Source organism: Dendrobium catenatum, unplaced genomic scaffold, assembly GCF_001605985.2.
Source record: "Dendrobium catenatum unplaced genomic scaffold, ASM160598v2 fragScaff_scaffold_1116, whole genome shotgun sequence".
In the NCBI taxonomy this organism is placed as follows: Eukaryota; Viridiplantae; Streptophyta; class Magnoliopsida; order Asparagales; family Orchidaceae; genus Dendrobium; species Dendrobium catenatum.
Window position 1 is genome coordinate 299,109 of NW_021319578.1, and position 19,093 is coordinate 318,201.

The window sequence follows — 19,093 nt, forward strand, 5'->3', positions numbered from 1 at the left end:
ACTGCCCTCCCAAAGAATCATCTTGTCCTCAAGGTGAAAACTAGGAAACTGTTGTTTCAACCTCTCGTGTGGTTCCTATGTTGCATCATAGTCAGACTGATTCTTCAACTTGATTAGCACTTCCTTAACTCCATCTTCTTTCTGGCGAACCCCCATCAACTCTAAGGGTTTCAGAATCACCTCCAAATCCTCAGTAAGTGTTACCGGTAACTCCGAGCTGACTGTATAATCTCCAATGACTCTTCTCAATTGTGATACATGAAAAATCGGATGAATAGCGCCGTTGGTGGTAGTTTCAGCCGATATGCTATCGCTCCAATTTTTTTCAATATTATATAAGGTCTTACGTATCTTGGGACAAGCTTCTCATTTCTCCTGTTGGCGATTGCCTTCTGTTTGTATGGTCATAGCTTCAAGAACACCCTCTTTCCTACTTCAAATTGGATGTCCTTCCTATGCCAATCAGCTTGTTTCTTCATAATATGTTGAGCTCTCAGTAAACATTTCAACTCCTTTAACACTTATTCCTCTCCCCCAAGTACTCCTCCACTGAAGAAATCATAGTACTGCTACTCCCAAAGTGCACCAAATGAGGAGGATCCCTTCCGTACAACACAGGATCATCTGAGAATCAAAATGAAAAGAGGTGTTGTACTTTTGCCTCTGGTACTCCATGCAATCTGACAATCTCTTTGATGAAAGCTGAAGCCACTTTCACCACGGCGTAAGGATGTTGGAGGGGGATGAAATCAGCATACTTGCTCAATCTATCCATCACTACCAAAATCACCATGAAACCTTCTGAACAGTGCAGCCCATCTATGAGGTTCATGGATATCTCCTCCCATGCTCGTCTCGGTAACGCCAACGGCTGTAGTAGTCCCCCTGGCGACATAGCCAGATATTTGTTCCTCTGACATATCTCGCACCTGGCCACCATCTCCTTTACGTCTCTATGCATTCCCTTCCAGTAATGCTATGAAGCTAACCTCCTGTAGGTCTTCTGAACCCTTGGATGACCCCCAACCGCGCTTTCATGAAATTTCTGGAGTAAGTTTGGGATGTTGATTGAGGTCCGGGGCATCACGAACCTTCCTTGATACAGCATTCTATCCCCCTCTACTGAGTACCTTGGGTGGCTACCATCTTCCCTCAATAAATCTAACTTGATCTTTCCCAACTCCTCATCCTTAGCGCTCTCCTCCCTAATTGTCTCCCAGTCCAGCATCAAAGGAGCATACATTGCCATTGTCTGCAGCTCCCCATACATCTGGACAAGGCATATGCCACCTTGTTCTCCCCTCCTAGTTTGTACTGGATTTCAAAATCATACCCCAACAATTTGGACAACCACCTCTGATGCTCTTTAGTCACCATCTGCTACTCTGATCTGTTCAGACAATGAAATGCCTAGCTTACAGATAGGGTCTCCACTTCTGGATGGCTAAAACGATGACCATCAACTCCCTCTTATAGACTGATTTCAGTCTGGCTCTGGCTGCCAACACCTAGCTGAAGAAGGCAATGAGTTGCTGATCTTGCATGAGTGCTTCCCCCAATTCGTATTCTGAAGCATCTGTCTCCGCTATGGAGGCCTGAGTGAAGTCTGGTAAAGCTAAGATTGGTAAAGTGATCATAGCCTTCTTTAGTTTCTCAAATGTTGTTGTGGTTGCCTCTCCCTATAAGAATTCATCTTTCTTTAGCTGCTCTGTCAGTGGCCATGCGATAATACTGTACCATTTTACGAATCTACTGTAGTACCCCGTCAGCCCTAAGAATCCTCTTAACTCCTTCAGATTCTTAGGTAAGGGCCATCTCAACATAGCCTCTACCTTTGACTGATCGGTCACCACCCCTTCCTTGGACACGATATGACCCAAGTACTCTACACTAGTCTGGGCAAAGCAGCACTTCTTCAGGTTGGCCCTCAGCTGATGTTATTGTAAAACTCCCAAGATCAACTTCAAGTGCTTCAGATGCTCCTCCTCAGTTCTGTTGTACACCAAGATGTCATAAAAAAACACCAAAACATACTTCCGGAGGTACTGTCTGAACACCCTATTCATCAGTGATTGGAAAGTAGCAGGGGCGTTGGTAAGCCCAAATGGCATAACTAGAATCTCTAGAAGTTCTAGAGCCTAAGACACTAAGAGAAAAACTCCAAAGAACTCAATAATCATGCATAACCCTAACCCTAAACAAGCCATTCTATTAACACATTAATTTCCTAATTCAAACATCCCTAATTCAAATTTTTCCTCTCACCCTAACCGCCCAATCCTCTCTCCTCAAATTGCTTCTAGTGGGACCCACTAGTGTGGGCGGCAAGCTCCAAAGGAGGCGGAACATGTCCGCCTCCTATAGACTTGAGCCGGCCCAAGGGCCTGCTAGGCCGGTTCAGGATGAACCGGCCTAACATATTGCTGCCAGGCTATTATTTTCAGATTTTGTTTTTTTTTACTGTAAGTTTTAAAAGGTTTTTTTTGAAGTTCAAGGCGTAGAAAAACTTGGTGAAGTGTTCTTGAATAAATTGCTTTTGGATGTGCAATTACTTTTGATTTTTCTACTAGCTCAAGTGATGGATAGAGATTTAAAAAAAAAAAAAAATTAAAAAAAAAAAAAAAATTAAAAAAATTAAAAAAAAAAGGATGGTAAGAGTAAAAAAAAAGTGATGGATAGAGATTTTTAGAAGTTATATCCTTTTGCAAGTGACAGGCTTCATTCTTTTGATTTCGTGATCTCTTTTCCTTGTACACTGACTATTTTCTAAATATTGATATGCGTGATTGACTCTTGACACTAATAAAAGAAGGCCACATCATTTATTAGCATTAATTTCTTATGTAGACAACTCCCTATCTGAAAAAAAATCCAACCTGAACATATTTATGCTCAATTCAAGTCAAGCTCATTCATCAAAATAATTAAAGCAATGCATAATTTATCCTAATTATTATTCGAAAATAATTTACCTAAATAACCTATTAATTAAACCTAATTTTCTTGTTAATCATACTTGATTAGAGTGGTAATCTACGGTTCCTTACAATTTGTATTACCTAGATGTTGATTTGGTTTTCATGTGTTGTTGATTCTTCTCACATTTGATACAATCTGAATTTCTATGCGCAGTAGAAGGTTATTAAATTATCATATGTGTGGATTTTCTTTATATTTTTTGTTTTCATTTAAGAAAACAATAAGTTATCTAAGATTTTGTAATGTGCGAAGTTGTTTGTTTGTATTATTTTGAGCATCTCATTTCAGATCTGGTTATAGTTCTTATCCTGTTTGCTGGAAAGTAGATATCAATTAAAACATAACTGTTAAAGGAAAAATGATCGTCTTCAAGGGAAAGTTTATCAGTCATCATCATTAAAGAAAACAAAAAGTTATCTAAGATTTTGTAATATGCGAAGTTGTTTGTTTGTATTATTTTGAGCATTTCATTTCAGATCTGGCTATAGTTCTTATCCTGTTCGCTGGAAAATATATATGAATTAAAACATAACCGTTAAAGGAAAAATGATCGTCTTCAAGGGAAAGTTTGTCAGTCATCATCATTACATGGGCATAGTTAACAAATCCCGCTTTTATTATTTGTGAATCTGAAAACTGCTAATATTTGGTATTTACTCTTTGTGCAGATAATGGAAGCCTACATAAACTCTCGACTTTATCATACTATTTAAAAATGAAAGTCATCAAATATACATGATCTATGCATCTCAGACAAACTATGTTTTGAATTCGTTGATTTGGAACGTGCTAACCTATAAAACTGCAAAGTTGTCCTTTTGCAATTCCAACCACTCACTATGAAAACTCTTTCATGTGATTGTGATTAAATTATCTAAAATCCATTACATACGAACCTATTCTTTATGATTTGAAGAGATTGATGGTTTAATTGCATATTTAAAGGTGAAATTTATAAAGTTCTATCAACCGTAAGTGGGCATTCTCCTGCTAAATAAAATTCTGATACATATATGTATATGTATCCACATACACAAGTCTTTCTTTGTAATGAGTGTCACTCATTTCTGTCAAGAGACTAAGTACAATTGTAAGGTCTTGGCTATTCTTAATTGTCAAACCACATTGCAAAAACCTTCCAGCATTCTAAATTTGCTAATTTACTTCGAGTTTTCACATTTGGCGGTCAACTTATTTATCAATGGTCTAATTCCAATGCCAACAATGATTTAAATATCTTGCATTCGATTATATTACTTTTATCAAGTGACACAGCCCTTTTGCATGTTTTTGCTGATAAAAATATTGTGATTTACTGATTTAAGTAGTAGACATGCAACCTCTGCAGGTGAAACTGATGATATTAATATCAGAAATTTGCGAGCACGACAAATGAAAAACTTTCATGTTGCACTGATGATCTCTCAGGTAGTGGTGCTCAACGTTTTTTTTTTTTCGCTGTCTTTTTGCAAGAATTATTGGTTATGCTTCCAGTTAAGTTTTCTTGTAGGCCTATTTTAACTTTTGTTTGAGAAAATCCAATGATTCTGTCCTTGAATGTAGTTAATACTAGAAACTTAAATGAATTGTGAATCAGCTTTTATAATTTTCTTGTGTAATGAAGTCAAGAATGTATGCATAATTTTCTGGGATTCTTTGATGAATTAGTCAAATATTCTTATCATTGTATCCATGTTTTAGCCTATTTTCCATGCTACTTAGATTATGTCACTGCAAATGCTGCTTCTTTAAAAGAAGCATCTTTTACTAGGCTGAAACATATCAATGTTGTATGGTCATTTTGTGCAGTTATGAACGTCCATATTCATTAATCTCATAAACAGGCGACGGGCATCTGAAAGTCCAAATGGCATGACAAGCCATTCATAAAGTCCATTAGGGGTTTTAAAAGTAGTTTTGTACTCATCTCCTAACCTAATTCTAATTTGATGATAGCCACTTTTTAAATTAGTTTTAGAAAAAAATTTGCTCCTGAGATTAAATCCAACATATCATCTAATCGCGGAATAGGAAATCTATATTTGATAGTAATTTTATTTTTTGGCTGACTATCAACACAGTCGCCATGTTTCATCTTTCTTAGGGGCTAATAAAGTTGGGACTGCACATGGATTAATACTCTCCTGAACAAGACCTTTTAGTAATTCCTCAACTTACCTTTTAATATCATATAGTTTAGAATTTAAACTTTGGTATTCGGGTAGGAGTCGTACTAGAAATGGTGTAGGTGTTATTATAGATATCTTTGTGAGTTCACTCCTAGATCTCTTAGTGAGTTCGACGGAGAAACTAGATCTCTTTGTGAGTTCTAGATTTCGCCCAAGTTTATTGTGTGGAGATCCGGTGTTGCCGCCAGCCTACAAAGCCCAACCCGCCGCCTGCAAAGCCCCTCCTGCCGGCCAGCCATCCGCCAAGCAATCCGCCGGCCTCCCGTGGATCCCTTGCCGCCGGCCACCCGTGAGCCCTTGCCGCCGGCCCCCTCTAGCCCTCCTCGAATTTTGAATTTCCCTCCCTTGATGACTTTCCTAATTAAGTCAAATTAAATTAGGGAATTAATTAAGGTGAGTTACAATCTTTTGAAATTCAAATTCCCTCTTAATTTTATTTAAATTGGGAGTTACATGAGACAATCAAAATCTGAAATTAAAATCAGATTTTGATTAATTCCTAGTGGTCCCCACTTACTTAAATCTCAAGCCTCTCCCCACTCCACATGGCCGGCCCTCCCTCGTCTCTCTCCCACATTAATTTTCTTAATAACTCACTCTTATTTCTTACCTTTGTTGACTAATTCCAAATTTGAAATATCTAAACTGAAATTAAGCCCCCACATTTGAAACAAAATCTGAATTAAATTCAGATTTTTGTTATTTTCCCACATAGCTCCACCCGGCCCCTCTCCCCTCTCAACCCGTGACCCCCTTCCTTCCCCTTGCTCACGGCTTGCTCTCCCACCTCCACTCTTTTGTCTTCCCTGCTCAATCCCACCATACCCCGAATTTGAATGGGGACTTGTGTTCGACGCCCACGGTAATATCAACATCCTACGATCACCATTCTTCGACGCGGGATTTGACCACGACGACGACACCGTTGGAGCTTACTTGGATCGGATCCTCCCCACCCTCGTGCAAGTCATCGACAGACAAATCCCAGACTACGATTGGACCATCGACGGCCACCCACCCGCTCCTCCAATTCCGGCTTCTTCCCCGGCAACGAACCCTCTCGGTATCACCTGTCTACTAGTGGCATCGCTGAGTCTACTTACGATCCTCTTCCGCTAGCCACCACTTTCAAGAACGAGTGAAGGACTTCAAGGTGAAGGATATATATTTTAAATTTGAGGCTTTGTTATATTTGGCTATTTGCATTACCTAAATTTTTGGTTATTATTTTGCAAGTTCTAGCAATCTCCACGTGTAGTCTATTGCTATTGCTTAATCTTTCAACGCCATATTCTTAAAACTTTAACTTGAGCAAACAAAGGGTTTTTGTTAGCAAAGTAAAGTTCATCACTTATATTAATATCTTAATTGCAATTCTTGTTTATTGCATTTAGCATCACATCAGAAATCAATGGCACGTTGAATGTCTCTAAGAAGGGGTAATTCATTTGGAATATCATCAAGGGAAATATCATAAAAATCAGAGAGAAATGGGTAGACCTTAGCAGATATGTGAGTCTCATTAGAGTCTGGTGTGACTTCCTTTACTTGTAATAGGTGAAGAAGGATTAGATCAGGAAATTCTTTTTGTTAGGCTCTAAATCCTATCGTCTGTGTGGTTAAGTTCAAAGAAGAAGGTTGAATATGTGTACTAAAACTTGTCTCAGAATTGATATTACTATCCCTTGCAGTAGGCTTTCCTATGACAATTAGGTCAAGTTTTGCTCCTTTATTTGGATTAGGCTTGGGTTGTAGGTCAGAGGTGGTCCTGAGGGATACTATAGAGGGTGTCTTCTCTAGAGGTTTCACCGGTAAGAGTTTAATGATCATTTTATTATATTTGAAGACATATTTTCCCTACCATCGTGAATAACACTCAAATCATAGAACTAAGGTTTTCCCAAAAGAATATGATCAATGTCCATGGGAAGAACATCACACTCAATTTGATTTTCATAGCTACTAATTTTTATGGGAATTGGACATCTACTAGTGATTGCAAGAGAGGTGCGGTTGACCCAACTAACATGAAAGGGCTCGGGATGACGTTCAAGTTTTAGGTTGGCTCTAGAAAGGATGTGGGTTGAGATAACATTCATTGCACTTCCCCGAGCTATGACTAACTTACACATCTTTGCATTATACACAACATACATATTAAAGATATTCTCCTTCTGTCTTATGTTTCATTTTTAGCTATCGTAAGACATGTCATCACATTAATTTGGGATTCATCAATTGTGGGCTCCAAAAATTCGGCCCCGGCCTCCCCTCCACGCGATTTCTATTTTTTATTCGAGCGAGGGGAGTTTTAACGGAATAAGTTTCGGGGTAAATTTTGGAAGGCAGATGGGTTTGTAGATAAGACACTACCCAGAGATTTCGCCCTCATTTTACGAGGACTTTATGATCTGAGTTCTGGTTTCCTATAGGCGCAAGCCCCTATAGTTAATTACCTCTCCCGATCACGAGAGAGAACTTTCGATTAAGGCTAGTCGTCAATCAGATACGTATAGAATACGTGTTATCTGGCATATAGTAGCAGCAGTGGGTATTGAAATTTGAGAATGTTGGATTTGAGAATTTGAAGATTTTATATTTAAAGTAGAAATTTCACCATCCTGCACTTAAAGCGGATGGTTGGGGAATAGATGATAGACCCGATCAAGATCCCATGGTTTCGTCGTCCCGGGCCATCATGGTCCCTGGTCTACTTAGTCAGAGGAGGTAGTCGACCCAACCTGACAGAAGGATCATTGTCGGCAGCCATGGGTTGCTTCGTCCAAGGGTACCTTGTAGACCGGGGTTGAATGTTTGTCTAAGGGGACAAATTTGAATCCACCTTAGCTAACAGAGGGCTTTGTGCCCTATCGATCATATCCTATTGATCCATATCTCAAAGATTTGATGCTAACAAGGAACGCATTGGCTCTGGCCATAACCGATATTTCATGGTGCCATTTGGCGGCAAAACCACTCGAGAAAAATGGTATTTGACAATATAAATGTGTAATCGATGTGAAATTTCAAGCTAAGAGAACTTTCAGGTGAGGAGGGTGTGCAAGATCTCTTACGTCCTAAGCTATTTGACAGTTTAAGTATTTTTGACAAATTTTTATTTAGGCGTTAAAACACAAAGTTTAACACTAGTATTTCTATGCATGTAATTTTAATGCAAAGAAAAATGTTTAAGACAACCAAGCCTCTAGTTCCTTAGAAAGCAAGTTATCACAAGTTAATTTAGATAAACTTGTCGAGTTAACCATAAGCATTAACAAAGAAAGTAAAAAGAACAATAACTGAAGTTTAAATTTGTACTAGTTATGGGGTTTATTTGAAGTGTGGAGCACCTTCTCACCAAGGTGTTCTCTCAAGGAAATCTTTTTTGTAAGACAAGTTCACATTAAGGGAAAAAAGCTGAATTATATGGTAGAGCTCACTTGTTGGAATCTTATGTTATCACCATCGGTTTGCAAGTTATGTACTTCATTTCCATGCTAATAATATAAATTTAAATTATTATAAAAAGAAATTAATTCTCTTCATAAGTTTTGGAATAACTCATAAATTTGAAGACAAGTTCACAAGAAGAAAGCTTCTTCTATTTGGTAAAAAAGTTTGACTAAATTATCTCTCTCCAGGCTTTGCTTTAATACTAAATATGATGATAGTTGGAGGCCTTTTAGTGGGATTATTTTATAAAAATATTTAGAAATATTTATTTTATTATCTAAATAAGTGATGTTGAGTTTTTGGTGAAAATAAGAGTTTGGAGGGGTAAGGTGAAAGGTATGCCAAGACTAGTACTATTGGGCTAGTTTGGGTTGATTTGCATGTTTATTTTAGAGAATGGGTTTTGAGTAAGGGTAAATGACTTAAAATGATGGCAGAAGATTAGATTAAAATGTGGACTTATGATCTAGTGTAGATGATAGAGTTTTGTAAGATTAAAGATCTTGTGGTGATATGGAGAATGAGACTAACATAAAAAATCTTAAGCTAGGTCAAAAGATTTTGAAGAGGGTTGGGTCGACTTTTTTTTTTTTTTAATGCTTGAGTTGTGGTTGAATGATGTTGAAAGATGGTTAGGGTGTAGGGGAATATGATTTAAAGATTTAACAAGAATATCAATAAAAATAAAAAAGGATAACTAATCAATCCCATCAAGGTTGGTCAAAGTAGGCCACCAAGAACTAACCAAAAAGAATAAATTTCTACAAAATTTTCTTCTAATTCAAAAGCTAAAATTTATCATTACCCATGAGCACTGTTTATAGAGTTACAATAATAAATCAAAATGAAAAAATAAGAGGAAAGTTTTTTGGAGGAAAAGAGAGTAGGTAGTCATTAATGGAGGAATGTGACAACCACTTTTATTAATTCATTAAATGGATAATCATATATGCTCCCTAAAAAAATCCAAGCCTTCTATATTCTATTTTTAAAATTCAATTATTACAACAACAACAACATCAAGCCTTTATCTTACAAAGTGGGGTCGGCTACATGAATCCTTTTTCTTCATGGTGCCCTGTTAAAATTTAAATTGTCAATTAAATCTAATAAAGAAAGGTCATTTCTAATATTTTCTAGCCAAGTCTTTAGGTCTTACCTTTATCTTAACATAATTCAAATCTAATACATCTATTTTCCTAACCGGGTCATTGGAAGGCTCGCGTTTTATTCAACCAAACCATCTAAGACGACTCTCTCTCTCTAATCTTATCTTCCACTGGAGCTACTCCAACCTTTTCATGTATATGCCCATTTTGTATCTTGTATCTAAGAGTAAAGCCACTCATCTACCTGTGCATCCTCATCTCTGCAACACTTAATATTATGCTTCTCTTTTAATGATCAACATTCTGCACCATAAAGCATTGCAGGTCTAACCGCCATCTTATAGAATTTTTTCTTAAGTTTGAGGGGACTTTTGTATCACACACACTGCAAACATTCAACTTGAATTCTACTAATAATATCCCATCTATTTCACCATCACTCTAATTTAATTATTTCTTTATGAGTGGCCTTTTGTAATGGACCTTGATTGGACTCTTATTTTAGCATCTTCTTGGGCTCTTGTAATTGGACCTTTAGTTTCATATGTTTGATTTTTTTTTTTGGGGGGAGAGAGAGAGAGAGAGATTGGGTCTTTATATCGAATATTTTGGAAAAAAAATGCATAGACTTTCATTAGTCTTTTAAGTAACTAGCCTTGGTACTAAACAATCACCACTTAGCTCTCATTCCTCTCTACTTGATGATTTCAACTCTCTCTTTCTCTCTAGAGTGTGGTTTACTTATGATAGTGCGGGTGTTGGGGTCAGCGTCATCAGAGCCGGTGTTGGTTAGCGCCCCATGAGGGAGTGAGGTTGCATCATCAAGGGTGTTGGGGGGTCGTGTTTAGGGAGGTTTCATTAGAGTGGGTGGAAGCGTCTTCGCTCAAGAGAGGATGTCATTGTATCGATTTGCACAGAGCATCCGTGACGTGGCGGAAGGGGAGGTCACGATGTTGATTCATGCAGAGATGTTGAAGTGTTGTACTGATTAAGTTATACAATGTATTTGGAATTGTCTAAATTGGACGAATGTTAAATGAGTTTCAAATCCCTTAATAAATTATCTAATGAGTTTCAAATCCCTTAATAAATTATCTAGTAATTCATTTTCTTTCAATCAAAAACCTGAAACTTCAAAACCCCTACATTTGATTTAGTCTACACTTTTAATACATCCACACAAATAACCCAAATGTTAATCTCCTAAATACACATGTTTCTTTATGCAGGGAACGCCAATGATGTTGATGGGAGATGAATATGGTCATACAAGGCATGGAAATAATAATAGCTACGGGCACGATACTTCCATCAACCATTTCCAATGGGTAGAGGTGGAAAGCTTCAATTATTTATTTATTTTTTTTTTCATTGTTGAGGATGGGAAGTAATGTTTTCTTTGTTTACTGGAACAGTTAGAGGCAAAAAGAGATTCTCTTTTTAGGTTTTTCTCGGGGATGATAAAGTTCCGCCGCACACATCCTATACTGAGACGTGACCGATTTCTTAAAGAAGTAAATCACTTCTTATCCTTCTTTAAAAATTAAGAGACGCAATTTAACGAGTTTTATGACTGCAACTTTATTCAATTCTTCTTATCTCTATTGAAGCCACATGCAACACAACACTTCTTTTAATCAGCCAGAATAGGAGAAAACTGTGACTTTGCTTATGAATGGGATTTGTTGGGATTAGGCTCCTGGAAGAAATTAAGTCAGGATGGATTTTATGATCTTTTGAATTTATTTTAAAATGAATTTAATATATAATAATCAATCAACTCTTGTATTATAGTCATCTTAGAGTAAATTCAAAACTTTCAAAATCCATCATAATTCAACTTAATCAAGATATTCTCAACTAATTTTTTTCTTGGCATGATCCCCCCAAATGACCTGGCATTGAGATCAGCTTCGGCTTCACTTGGGATTGCTTTTTATTGTTTTCTAAAATAGGTTTTTAGTACAAAATTTTTTAAACTAGAAATTTTGTACTAAAAAATTGCTTTTGAAAGCATTAAGAAAGTATTCCCAAACGAAACCGTAATCTTCAACAGTCTCAACTCAATTTGAAGTCTAGATCTTAGGAAATAGTTATTGAAGCAATCTAAAAGTCCCACCTTGTTAGAATATCTCAATATCAATTTTCTCATTGTTTCCCAATCCACGAGTAGTTCGTTAGCTGAGAAACTCAAGCTTCATTGGGACTGCTTTCTAAAGCGGCTTTCTACTTCAAATATTTTAAAAAGCAGTAAAAAGCTGTTTAAAAAGTAGTAAAAAAGCAGTTCCAACTGCAGCCTAAGCCCATCAAGCAGGATTTTACTTGGATTTGAGACCAGCATATATTGTGTGTGTACATATTATGCTTCAGCACTCATCATTAATGGGTTTTTGTCATGCAGAATGACGTGAGTTGGCATGAGGACAGCTGGGATAATCCTGATAGCAGATTCCTAGCATTCACGTGAGGGATCTTTTTTCCATCCATTGCTATTTGTAGCCATTTTGATACGCTAGAATGGTCAAAAGACCTATTATACTGCTCCTAATGCATTAACATAACTCGAATCTTTTGTTTTTTATTTTTCCACAGACTCCATGATAATAATAATTCTGGAGGAGATATCTATGTTGCTTTCAATGCGCATGACTATTTCACTAAAATTGCAGTTCCTTCACCACCAAATGGTAAACGATGGCACAGAGTGGTATGATCCCCTTCTAATCAATCCTTCTATGTGTAATGAAATAAAATATTCTCCTTAAATTACTTCAAAAAATTTCTAAATTGCAGGTAGACACAAATCTTGAATCCCCTAAAGATTTTGTTTCTGAAGGAGAGTTATTCAATGGATCTGTGTATAATATGGCGCCATATTCTTCAATTATTCTTGAAGCTAAACCATGAGATGAGATGCTTTGAAGAAGATAAAAGTAGCATGTTAAGGCTTCTGGAGAATGTTCGCCATATAAGATTATACAGAAGTTTGATGGAAGGATTTTATTAGCCTTTTAAATACATTCGAACGCTCTTTAAATTATATGCAGCCTATTTGTGGTCGGTGGAAATAACTATGTTAGATTTTATTTTAGCTTGAACTCAGGAAGATGTGAGTGTTGTTTTGGATGATGGATCACAGCCTGTGATTGACGATTAATTATTCTGTGCGGATGCAGAACGTCATCCAGAAATCAATCAGAATGCGTCACGTCATCTTTTTGTTCGGTACCATAGCTCGGTACCGTGGCTTGTTACTGTTGTTGTTGTGCATTCTGATTGGTCTCCGAACAGTGTTTTGCATCTGGCCTCCGCACAGAATAATTTCTCATGATTTACCGACATTGATTATACTGAGAGGCTATTTATATTGTAAATTTTGAAAATATTTTTCACTTGTTTGGTAGAGTATATTACAAATGCGAGAGTTTTTATTTTTATTTGTCTTGAAGAAAAGTAAAATGTAATAGAGTGTATTTGGAATAATAGTTAAATGAAGGTGGTCGATGGCGAGGATAGTGGTTGAGGTAGATGGTGAGTGGTGAGTGGCAGCCTATGACAAGGGAAATTATTGGATCAAGTCATCAGACATAGCTTACGTTCGGTATTCACAGTACTGTGAAGTACTGAGTATCGAGCCGTATTGAGCTCGGTACTGAGCAGTATCGAGTAGGAGGTGATGTGGCGTATTTTCATTGGGCTTTAAACACGTCTGGTGACCTGACCCAATAATTTACCCTATGACAATGCGAGCGGTGGCGATTGACAATGGATGGTAGCTGGTAATTTTTGACATTCTGATGTGTCTTTAATTGATTTGCAATATATTGGTTTTTTTCCAGAAAATATACGCTAATAAGTAATAACTGCATAGTGAGTGCCATCAAATTCATCTTGATACATAGAGCTTACAATACTGATAAATTTTGGAGTTGCTTATTCAATTTTAGCATGGAGGACTTTAATGATCATTGGATTTATTTGTAGATGAATGTAATATAAATTTTAATTAATTGGTTATGAATTATATTTTTCTTCAAATAAATATAATAATTATTAAAAATCCTCATTAATTTAAGCCTAGTTATCCTTATCCAAAATGTTTACACTATCAATAAAAATAAGGTGAATAGTATTATATTTTTTATTTGGTTGATTCTTTGACCAATAAAATAAAGTGCGATGTACCATATCTTAATACCAGAATGAGATTTTCCTCGTCAACGTTTCTAAGGCTTTTGTAGCACCTTTCAAGGAAGGGAAGCCATAACAAATTTGTTTTCTCCTATGTGACGTAAAATAATATAAAGTACTGCACAGATTGAGGTTTATGTGCATTTAGATCAAATAAAAACTATTTTATTTTATTTTTTTTAAGAAAAAAAAAAAAGCTGTCCAGTTTATTATTATTAAGCTTGTTGATTTAATTTAATTTAATCAGGAAAAAATTTCCAAGTTTTAAGGGACTTGAATGCAAATTCACATTCCTAAATATTGTAGGGTATGCCTTCTGCATGAAATTTGAATGTGCCGAAAAACATTTGTGAGTAAATGCCGGCACAATTTTGATTAAAATTGTATATTACAATTTTTTTTTCTTTAATTTATATAAAGAGATTGGATGAAAATTAAAATCTAAGCATATTATTTAAAATTAGAAAAAAAAAAACTAAAATGACTTTATTTTCTATTTATAAAATAAGTATGTAATATAAATATATCATGTAGTTATTAGCTAACTTAATTGATTAAAAAAAATCTTAGCCGAAATAGGAATATAAGCATTAGGTAGACCCAACTATTTTGTTGGCTTATCATTTCTCCAAATTTTTAGGGCCAAGATCCCCTCATTAAATTTATTATCGATTCTTCTCTTTTATTAATTTGACCTAGAAATAACAAGATGGGCAATTACTTAAGAAGGAACGTGCGAATTCATAAAATTAAAGGAATAGTTTTTTTTTTTTAATTTATAGAAGAGGCGTTTTGTATAATTGTTTTAATTTATTTGGTTAAAATTTTAATTTTTTTTTAAATTTAATGTTTAACATGTGTTTTCTTTTATTTTCATATTACAATCTAAATTTGAAGGGATGTTTGGTTTGTTATAAAAGCGGTGTAAATTATTTCAAATGCAAGAGTTTAGAAATATTAGTCTTTAGTTTGAAGTACAAGGAATACAAATATTAGTGTTTAGTTTGAAGTACAAGGAATACTAAATAAAATTTTCAATTAAAAGTAATTAATTCATCGTCTAGTTCAAATCTGATGTATTTGGAATTCTTCTACTTTTGGTTATTTACAAATACAATGGAAACTTACCATCATTCCTACTGTCAGCCACCACCGCCATCACCGCCAACCTCTTGATGTTGATCACAGCCGCTCTCAGCTGACAACAGTCGGTAGAAACCTACCAATAACCAGCCCCAGAGGTGCAGAACTCGTAGTTATTTTCTCCCCACTTAAGGAAATAGATAGAATTACCATGTTCATCCGAGTGATAGTAACCACACAATCTTCCTCTAGTTTATAATCTCATACATTCTAATAAGGATGCGAGTAACAGTGAAAGACCAAGTTCTATACTTATATGATCAGGAGATTATAGCTCTATTATATCATTTTCATGGCTAAAATTAGGTCAGGTATTACAATCATGGATAGTGTGGAAAGTTCCTTCATAATTTAGATTGTATTTATATGTCATAAATTACCATGATAGATAAGTATATAAGACATTTTAAATATTGCATATAAAGAGTTCAGTGGTAGGTATATATGTAAATACAGGATTTATTTTCATTTGAATGAGGTAAATAGCACTCATGTTTGATTATTAATCAATTAAAAATTTTATGAGAAATGAGATTCAGAGCTTAACTTTAATTAATAAAAAAGAGTACGTAGAAACTTAGGCTTCATTTGGGAGTGCTTTTTTATAGCTTCTTAAAGTAATTTTTTTATAAAATTTTTTGGTAGGTATATATGTAAATACAGGATTTATTTTCATTTGAATGAGGTAAATAGCACTCATGTTTGATTATTAATCAATTAAAAATTTTATGAGAAATGAGATTCAGAGCTTAACTTTAATTAATAAAAAAGAGTACGTAGAAACTTAGGCTTCATTTGGAAGTGCTTTTTTATAGCTTCTTAAAGTAATTTTTTAGTATAAATTTTTTAATTTTTTATTAAAAAATCATTTTAAGAAGCACGAAAAACACAGTCTCAAACAAAACTTAAATCTATCCGGTGCAAATAGGACAAATTACACAAAGAAGAAATAATTGATTAATCATAGCTAATAATTGCATCCGTTCAAAAGCATGTGCTTCTTTGGGATTTTTTTATTGCAATTTTTTTTTAGAAAATTTTCTTTTTTTTATTTTTATTTTTTCAAAAATTAACTCGTGCTTCAAATTAAGAAGGAAGAGAAGGTGAAATAGGGGACCTAATTAATTGGTTAGTATACATGCCGTTTTTTCCACATAAACTAACAAAAGCTTTAGATTTTTCAAAGGACAAAAAGAAGCAGCTCACGCTAATCTGCTAGTTTGTAGCTCTGATTATCAATGAAAAAGAGAGAATGGAGAAATTATTGTGTGCGTTCGGATTCCAATCACCCTTTGCCACGTCAGCGGATACACTCCGGGGCCCAGTGCATCCAGTGACATGGCGCATAGTGATTTGAATCCGAATGCATTCGGATTCCGCACACAATAATTTCTCGAGAGAATGAGAGGTGTACGTAGGAGGAAATTGTTATATATTTGTTCGGCTTTAAGATGGTTGTTCCTCCTATTGTTATAAATTGAAAAAATTATTATGTCCGATTCCAGCTCCCAATAAAAATGCGTCACGTCCAGCATCGAGCTTATACAGAGTGATACTCGGTACTCGGTATAACTCGGTAACTGAACGTGAACCAGACGGTTCTCCCGTCCGGTGTCCGCACAGATAATCTCTCTATAAATTGAGAGGTGTGGGTACCCTCTTGCAAAGCCCATTTGAATTGAATAAGGAATAAGAAATTCCTGCAGCTACTCTCTCCATCTCCTCCCTCTCTCTTTCTCTCTCATTAAGCATCTTCTTCCTCGTTCAAGAAGCCAAACAGAGATGATTCCAGAGCAGCAACTAAAAATCATCTTAGTACACGGTGCTTGTCATGGAGCTTGGAGTTGGTACAAAGTGGAGGCCGCTCTGCGCTCCGATGGCCATTCTGTTCTCTCATTAGATCTTGCCGCATCGGGCATCAACAAAAAGAGAATGGTCGAAGATGTTTTCACGTTCGCCGAGTACTCCCAGCCTTTGATGGAAACTTTGGCTCAACTTCCAGAAGGAGAAAAAGCCGTCCTTGTCGGTCATAGCTTAGGAGGACTGAATTTGGCTTTCGCTATGGAAACTTTTCCTCAAAAAATAGCCGTTGCTGTCTTCGTATCTGCTTTCATGCCAGATACTCTTTCTCCCCCTCCATCTGTTTTTAGTAAGGTATGACAATCAAAATACGCCGGAAATATCGCGTCAGAAAACAACACCGGCAATTTTTTTCGCCACAAATATTTCCGGCTGTTCTTCCGACGAAAAATGCCAGAAATATAGTTTCTGCTGATTACTTTTCTGCTGAAAAATTAACCTTTTCATGTGTGACAAAAGCAGCTTGGGGAGTCTATTTCAGCTGTTGCATGGATGGATACTGAATTCGAAGAGGTGAGAGTTCCAAAAAGAGAAGAACCATTCATCACAATGTTGTTTGGCCCTCAGTTCATGGGAAAGCATCTGTACCAACTTTGTGCTCCTGAGGTGAATCATTAATTAATGAAGATTATTGTGGTTTTTTATTCTTCGAATTCTGCAAATGATAATTTTTTTTAATGGTAACTGGTAAGTAAGGATTTGGCTCTGGCAAATGCACTGATAAGAACTGGATCACTGTTCCAAGAGGATCTGAAGAAGGCTCCCATTCTCTCTGAAGAAGGATATGGCTCAGTTGATAAAGTATACATCGTCTGCAAGCAAGATGCAGCCATTACTGAAGATTACCAGCGTTGGATGATTAGTAATAATCAGGTTAAGGAAGTGATGGAGATTGAGGCAGATCATATGGTCATGCTTTCGAGGCCTCAGGAACTTTGCAAACACCTCATAACCATTCTTCATAAATATATATAAATCTATCTGCATAATATTTAATTTATGTGTGAAATACATGTCGGGGGGCATTATGAATAAATATATATTTAAATGTATCGTCGTCTTTTAACAGTGAGAAGAGATTGATTTGGAAGTCTTCTGATTGTTGCTCTTAATGGAAACGATCTGTGTTCATTTTGATCTTTTTTTTTATAAGGATCTGCTTATTTTTTTTGTTTGTAACAAAAAAGAAATAGATAGCATAACTGATATGATTTTAAAATTTTCATCGCATCTATATCATGTGAATTTTGACGCAATTTTTAAGGCCTTGTTGATAAATTATTTTGTGAAGACGCCGGACAGAAAGAACCGTCAGGATTTGTTGCTTTTTTCAGAAGGGCATCAAAAAACATAGTAAAACGTCAGCAAATATTCAATTATGAATGCATTTTTACTGTACTTTTATAGAAGCACGATAAAAGAACAATAAAAGCCCAGCAAATTTGGATGATTCTCTTCGTCTGGTGTTCGCACAGAATAATTCGTCTTGTTTTTAAGATTGTTTTCTTACTGTTTTTTTAATACAATTTTTTAGTTAAAATTTTAATTTTTATATTAAAAAATATTTTAAGAAATAATATTACAGCCTTTCCGAACGAATAAATCTCTAAATACTAAAAATATAAGCACAAAAGTTGCAGAATTACACGAAATATAATATTCGTAGACTATGTTTTGTTTGAACATAAGAATTTAGGATGACTTCTGTTCATGTGTTGATTTTAATAATATATATTGTATGATCTATGAGCTCAATGGGAAAATGACAGAAACTTTATTTTATTTTTAAATAAAAATAATTTTTCAGTTAAGTGTCTATAACCCACTACAGTAATTCATTTTTTTATACATTTTTTTTTATACATGTGGGCTGCTCTTTCGGGTTATTTTGAACCCAATAAGTAATAATTTATATTAAGATAAATTCATATATGCATCAAATATATAAGATTCGAATTCAAGATCTCTTGATTGATAATCAGAGTTGCTATTCCAACATACTAGTGAATAATAGAAACTTATTTTTTTTTTAAATAATAAAAATAAGTTTTTCAGTTACATTTTTCCAACCCTCTAGATTTTTTTTCCTTTAAACATGGGGACATCGCCTTTGGAGCTAGGGACGCATCTTTTGGTTTAATTATTATGTGCAGACGTCGAACGTCGTCC

The 19,093-nt window shown here is 35.5% G+C and overlaps 2 protein-coding genes across 3 annotated transcripts in view; both read left to right on the plus strand.

Annotated features, from left to right (window-relative positions):
* The window catches only part of LOC110116694 (isoamylase 3, chloroplastic), a 49,387-nt gene extending 36,566 nt beyond the window's left edge, over window positions 1-12,821 (plus strand). Inside the window, exons 11-16 of one of the 2 annotated variants that reach the window (XM_028698581.1) lie at window positions 4,328-4,407; window positions 10,960-11,064; window positions 11,146-11,244; window positions 12,132-12,193; window positions 12,323-12,437; window positions 12,524-12,821. In XM_028698581.1, the coding sequence (XP_028554414.1) occupies window positions 4,328-4,407; window positions 10,960-11,064; window positions 11,146-11,244; window positions 12,132-12,193; window positions 12,323-12,437; window positions 12,524-12,637 (575 nt within the window). In that variant the 3' untranslated portion in view covers window positions 12,638-12,821. The remainder of the gene's footprint in view (window positions 1-4,327; window positions 4,408-10,959; window positions 11,065-11,145; window positions 11,245-12,131; window positions 12,194-12,322; window positions 12,438-12,523) is intronic. The other variant, XM_028698582.1, reaches the window with a different exon arrangement.
* A 3,970-nt stretch (window positions 12,822-16,791) lies between these two features.
* On the plus strand, window positions 16,792-18,046 carry LOC110116716 (salicylic acid-binding protein 2). Its single transcript, XM_020850414.2, has 3 exons — window positions 16,792-17,218; window positions 17,387-17,530; window positions 17,621-18,046. Exons 1-3 carry the CDS (start codon window positions 16,847-16,849, stop codon window positions 17,897-17,899), a joined length of 795 nt encoding a protein of 264 aa, XP_020706073.1. The 5' UTR covers window positions 16,792-16,846; the 3' UTR covers window positions 17,900-18,046.
* Window positions 18,047-19,093: the final 1,047 nt, after the last annotated feature.

Coding starts and splice junctions, on each gene's coding strand:
- LOC110116716 (XM_020850414.2), top strand. CDS start 16,847: ATGATTCCAGAGCAGCAACTAAAAATCATCTTAGTACACGGTGCTTGT. Junction 17,219..17,386: donor CTCCATCTGTTTTTAGTAAG/GTATGACAATCA, acceptor TGACAAAAGCAG/CTTGGGGAGTCTATTTCAGC. Junction 17,531..17,620: donor ACCAACTTTGTGCTCCTGAG/GTGAATCATTAA, acceptor CTGGTAAGTAAG/GATTTGGCTCTGGCAAATGC.